The sequence below is a fragment of the Chrysochloris asiatica genome, unplaced genomic scaffold (genome assembly GCF_000296735.1).
Source record: "Chrysochloris asiatica unplaced genomic scaffold, ChrAsi1.0 scaffold00167, whole genome shotgun sequence".
NCBI lineage: Eukaryota > Metazoa > Chordata > Mammalia > Afrosoricida > Chrysochloridae > Chrysochloris > Chrysochloris asiatica.
In genome coordinates this window covers 7030609-7036763 of record NW_006408685.1, presented here as the reverse complement: position 1 = coordinate 7036763, position 6155 = coordinate 7030609, and the positions used below count along the sequence as shown (strand labels likewise).

The 6155-nt window shown below is 35.8% G+C and overlaps 1 protein-coding gene across 1 annotated transcript in view; it reads right to left on the bottom strand.

The window, feature by feature from the left end:
* RPS6KA6 (ribosomal protein S6 kinase, 90kDa, polypeptide 6) overlaps window positions 1-6155 on the bottom strand; it is a 411979-nt gene that overhangs the window by 243579 nt on the left and 162245 nt on the right. The window contains exons 5-6 of the mRNA XM_006871313.1: window positions 5466-5546; window positions 1780-1859 (exon numbers count right to left, since the gene is read on the bottom strand). Coding sequence (XP_006871375.1) covers window positions 1780-1859; window positions 5466-5546 — 161 coding nt within the window. The remainder of the gene's footprint in view (window positions 1-1779; window positions 1860-5465; window positions 5547-6155) is intronic.

Genomic DNA, 6155 nt, shown 5'->3' with positions numbered 1-6155 from the left:
GTCAGGAAAACAAAAATCCTCACCACTGGACCAATAAACAACATTCTTATCAACGGAGAAAAGATTGAAGTTGTCAATGACTTCATTCTTCTTGGATCAACTATCAACACTTGTGGAAGCAGCAGTCAAGAGATCAGACGACGTATTGCATTGGGCAAATCTGCTGCACAGGAACTTTATAAAGTGTTAAAGAGCAGAAATGTCAGCTTGAGGACTGACCCAAGCCATGGTATTTTCAATAACCTCATATGAATGCGAAAGCTGGACAGCGAATAAGGAAGACTGTAGAAGAATTGATGCCTTTGAGTTGGGGTGTTGGAGGAGAATATTAAAAGTGCTATGGACTGCCAAAAGATCTATTTTGGAAGAAATGCAACTAGAGTGCTCTTTGGAGGCCAGGATGGCTAAGCTTCTTCTCTCATACTTTTGACAAGTTGTCAGGAGAGAACAGTTGCTGGAGAAGGATGTCATGCTGAGTAAGATGGAGGGTTAGAGAAAAAGAGGAAGACCCCCAACGAGATGGATCAGGTAAGTGGCATCATTGAAGGCGTCAAGTATGGCAGTGGTGGTGGGGTTGGCCCAGGATTGGACATTGTTTCGTTCTGCTGTGCATGGATCGGTATGAGTCGGTTCCGAATTGATGGCACCTGACAACAACAACAACAACAACATAACATTTTCCAGAGTCCTATTGTGGCACGGTAGGATAACTACTGGACTGAACACCACAAGCTCCATGGTTCAAATCCGCCAGCTGAGATTTGAAAACCCTATACAGGGTTGCTATGAATCAGAACTGAGTTGATGGCACAAAACAAAACATTCATTGTCCAAAATTAAAAAGAGACTGCCTACATTACATGTTGGCAAGGATGTGGAACAACTGGAACTCTCATACACTGCTGTTGGGAATTGGAAAATTGTATAAATACTTTGGAAAATGATTTGGAAGTGTCTATAAAACTTAAATCATATGACTCAATCAATCATTATACTCCTAGGCATTTACCCATGAGAAATGAAATCAGTCTATACAAGGATTTGTACATGAATGTTAATAGCAGCTTTGTTTGTAATATTAAAAATATAAACAACAGATAAATAAACAAATTGTAGCATATCCATACAATGGAACATTACTCAAAAATCAAATGGAATGAAATACTGACACATGAAACAACATGGATAAATTACAAAATAATGATATTTCATTAATAAATATAGACTCACAAATGTACACAAAATGAGTACATATAGTATGCTCTCATTTATAAATTTATACAAAATCCTGGGAAATACAAATCAAATATTCACAGAAAGCAGATTCATTGGGGGTAGGGTGAAAAGGAATGATTACAAAGGGGCAATGAATATACTCATTATCTTTAGTGTGATCATGATTCTATGACTATGCATACAAATGTTAAAAGTTATCAAATTGTGTCAATAATACCTGCATAAAATTGTTTTACAGATGTATAAGTTAAATACTATTCCCAAAGTTATCTTGAGTAGCCAAAGTCTTAGGTTTGCCCCTATGTATTCCATTCAGTTATTTATATTGTTCTTGTGCCTATAAAAATAATGAGCAGTACATTGAGATGTTTTAAATGATAGGAAGAAAGAAAACACCATTAGCTATCACATCCACTAGATACTACACAATGAAAAAGCAAAACAATCACCATTTAAAATTTCTATGGGGAAAAAAGGAAATAGCAAAACAAAATGATCCATCTTAATTTTGTTTAAATAAAATATAGTAAAACAGATACTCACCTCTTTAGATAATCTTGTGAAGACATCTCCTCCCCTGAGAAAATCCAATATTAAGTATAATTTCCCTTCAGTCTGAAAGGCTAATTAGAAAGTAGAAAGTAGAAACAAAATAATCTTAAAGAAAAAACTTAGGGTTTTAAATGAATATATCTGCTTAGAATTTTATTAGGAAACAATGTAAAACAATTATCTACAAACATGGCCCTTTATTCAGTATCATCACCTCAAAGCTAAACTTAGTTAACGTCATCCCAGAATATAAACAACTTTCATTGTGATTTTAAACATAAATTTTGCCACCATAATTTTCCTAATCCATTAAGCCTCATGTCTTAGTGCAGTTCCGTGAACTCTTAAGGCTTCCTCTACAAATTATTGAAAACATTCTAATTCTTTAAAGCTCAATAAAATACCAACTCCTCTAATACACTTCCCAGAAACTCCATCTTTTCTCATTCCATTACTACACCCTACCTGCTTCTCCATTAGAAGTTATTGCTACCACTTTTGAGATGCCATTGTGTGTTGTTAATAGTTCTCTTGTGATACTTATCACATTTTGATATATACAATTAATTTGTTTATATGACTGTGTTCCTTACAGATTATAAATTCCATAAAGTCATAAATTATATTGTCTCATTTTTATAGGCCCACTACATTTAATACAATGTTTTACACACAATAGATGTGTACTGATTATGTAAGAATTAATGTAATGGTCAAGTATCACTCCTATCTCCTCTGTATATAGGGTGGATAGGGATGGGCAACTTAGACACTGGCTACCTAAAATGTGGGGGGTGGGGAGGCTATAAAGGCATGAAGTGACTGGCTTACAAGTTTTCAAAAGGGAGTTTAGTTTCAGAATAGAAGAGGCAGAGATGAGGACATGGAGAGATAAGAAGAGCTGAGGACTCTAGACTCATGGAAAGAGAAAGGCTGTGTGTTGGGAGGCAGGAGGCAGGCTTGCAATATGTGACCCTTGGTTGTTTAAATGATGATATATTCCTGAGTGTTTTTATGTACATCTCCTACATAAAACAAAACAAAAAAAACACATACACACACAAAAAAATAACCCAGAGGGAATAGAAGCAAATACTGCTGAAAGATGATACACAGAGGACATTGTAATCATTGCAATGAAACAATGAGTGTAAAAATCAATGTTCTCCCATGTAAACTACCACTCAATTCATAATAAAAATATAAAAATAAATAAAAATTAAAAAGAATTAATGTACTTGGGTATTGTAGATACAAGGATGGAGGTCATTAAATATGATAATACTAATTATGCTGTAGGATAAGCACTCAACTGCTTCAAACTCACCAGCCACTCCTTGGAAACCGTATACAGGGTTGTTATGAGTGAGAAATGACGTCAGCACTTAACATTAACAACAAAAGTAAAAAAATTTTTAGTTCCATAAGGAAACCAAACTCCACAATTTCTTTCAAATATTAAATTATTTAGCAGTGAAGTTTTGATACAAAGTCATAACTGTTTGACTCTATGCAACTTTCATTATATCATCTGCTTCTTACTGGCATTCTTTTTCTAAGCATAATAAAGAATAACTCAACTAGCCTACTGTATCTACATAACCCTCTTCAACAGAACCAGTAAATATGATTAATATTAGCATTATGAATATAAGAGTAACATATCCAAACATTAGAATCTTTTACATTACTCATCATATCATACTTATTTCTCACTTATCCTCACATTATTAAAGGTACAGTGAATTACTTAATGTCTCTTCTGGTGGTGGAGGTAGTTGTGTGCTGTTAAGTCAGTTCCCACTAATAGCAACTTTATATTGGGTTTTTGAGGCTGTAAATCTTTATAGGAGCATAAAGTCTCATCTTTCTCCAGAGAGGCAACTAGTGAACTTGAACTGCTGACCCTGTGGTTAGTAACCCAATGCATAACCCACTACATCACCAGGACTCCTTAATGTCTCCTGTACACATGGTCTTTGTAAACTCCAACCAAATGACGTTTTTCTGATGGATCTGAACAAGAGAAAGTTGGGAGAAGATACTGACAAGATACTTTCATTCAGTTGTGAATGATTGTTAACAGTGCTAATTGTAATTGTGAAAACTTGGAACTCTAGTCTGGGCATAAAATAAGCCATCTCAGAAACAGGGGAATCTCACTATACCATCAAGGAAGAAGAGCTAAGAGTTGAGTATGTCTTTTGGACCCCCAAAACCCTTCGTATTGAACCTCCTGGACCTAGGGACAGAAAGTTGTGACACCAAAGCAGTGACAGAGGAGCAATAGCAGCAAAACCAAGAGCCAGAATATGATACAGTGCAGTGGGCTTCCCAGCCCACAGAACAATAAAGTTGAGTGACTTGGGGCAGGAGGCTTGCTTGCACTAGGCATTTAATTGTAGGTGCTAGGTTTGCTGACTCACAAAGCTACAGTCAAGTACTTTCAGATTGAGGCTTAAGTTGGATTAATTTGCCATGTGAGCATTTATCAGCAATCTTAATGGAGCTTTGTAACATTGGCCAGGTAGAGAGAAGCCAATCTGTGAGCATGGCTGAGGAGAGAGGCTCTCCTAACTGGACACTGTATGCTGAGCATTTCTGACCCTGAATTGGAACCTGTTAATGTCCCTAATAAATGTCACAACTGAGCATGTCTTCTGAGTTGTGTGACCATTGTAAATGAATTATCTAACACAGTTGAGTAGAGTGTGCCATGGGAAGGCTGGTTAGTGACTTTTTCTTAATAATGATCATTGTAAAAATTCTGACAGTTTTGTGCATTACTGTCTATCTGTTTGTCAGTAAGAGTAACATTGACTGTGATGGTTAAGGTTATGTGTCAATGTGGTGCGGTAATGATTCTCAGTACTGTGAAAGTTATGTAACAGCGTAATTTTGAAGAAATGAAATAGTATGTAACAATGTAATTTAGCTGTTATTTTGTGATTTGATGTGGTCATCCTCCATTTAAGGAGCTCTGGTAGCGTACTGGTTATGAATTGGGCTGTGAACCGCAAGGTCAGCAGTTCAAAACTACCAGCTGTTCCTTGGGAGAAAGATGAGGCTTTCTGCTCCCATAAAGATTTACAGCCTCGGAAACCCTGTACAGGAGCACGATGAGTTGGAACCAACTCCACGTCACACAACCACCACCACCATCCTCCATTTTTGCAGGACAATTTTCACATAACAACCAGGTCTTTGAAATCTAACCATGTTGATAAATGATGAGTGAGTGTAGTTTACTGTCCAAGTAAGCAGAAGACAATTTCCATCCTGCTATTTAAGACAAGTTAGGCAACATAGACAAAAAAAAAAAAGGAAATATAGCTAAAAGCTGAATATTGATACTTAGTTCAGAAAGACATATTTACATAGTAAAATATACTGAATCAGTGTTGGAGTATTTATGCCATTTTATGTTATTGTCTATTGTTGTTAAGTGCCATCAAGTCAGTTCTGACTCACAGCAACACTATATAGGATTTCTGAGGCTTTTTAAATCTTTGTAGGCACAGAAACTCTCATCATTCTCCTTTGGAGTAGCTGGTAGGTTCCAACTGCTAACTTGATGGTTCGTGTTCCATGCTTATTCTACAGAGCCACCGGGCTCCAGTGTCTGTAAGGAGATATTAGTTCTCTGGTTTCATAAATTAAAATCAAAGATTACATACCATAGTGCAATTTGACAATAAATGGATGATGTACTTCTACCAGTATATCCCTCTCCATCTTTGTCCGAACTCTGTCTCGAACTAAAATTAAATAAGGGTAGCAAACATTACTCTTGTATATAAATTCAATAAAATTCTCATCAAATATAAATATATCCTAAGGGGAAAACATTTCTTCATTTGAATATTTATAAATATTATTTCATACATTTACAGAAACTATAAAACAAGCCTCTTCAATTTAGTTGACTAAAATAGAAAAATGTGAACTTTAATAATTTACCAAATAAAATTAATACAAACTACAACTTTGTAAAGTGTCCAAATTTTCTTGATAGCTTGTAAAGTGTCCAATATATTTCTTGATAGCTCATGAGGAATCTGTACATTGACCAAGTGGCAGTTGTTCGAACAGAACATGGCAACACTGAATGGTTTAAAATTAGGAAAGGTGTGGGACAGGGTTGTATTCTTTCACTATACTTATTCAACCTGTATGCTGAGCAAATATCCGAGAAGCTGAGTTATATGAAGAAAAACTTCACATCAGGATTGGAGGAAGACTCATTAACAACCTGCAATATGCAGATGATACATACAACCTTGCTTGCTGAAAGTGAAGAGGACTTAAAACATTTACTGATGAAGATCAAAGAGCACAGCCTTCGGTATGGATTACATCTCAACGTC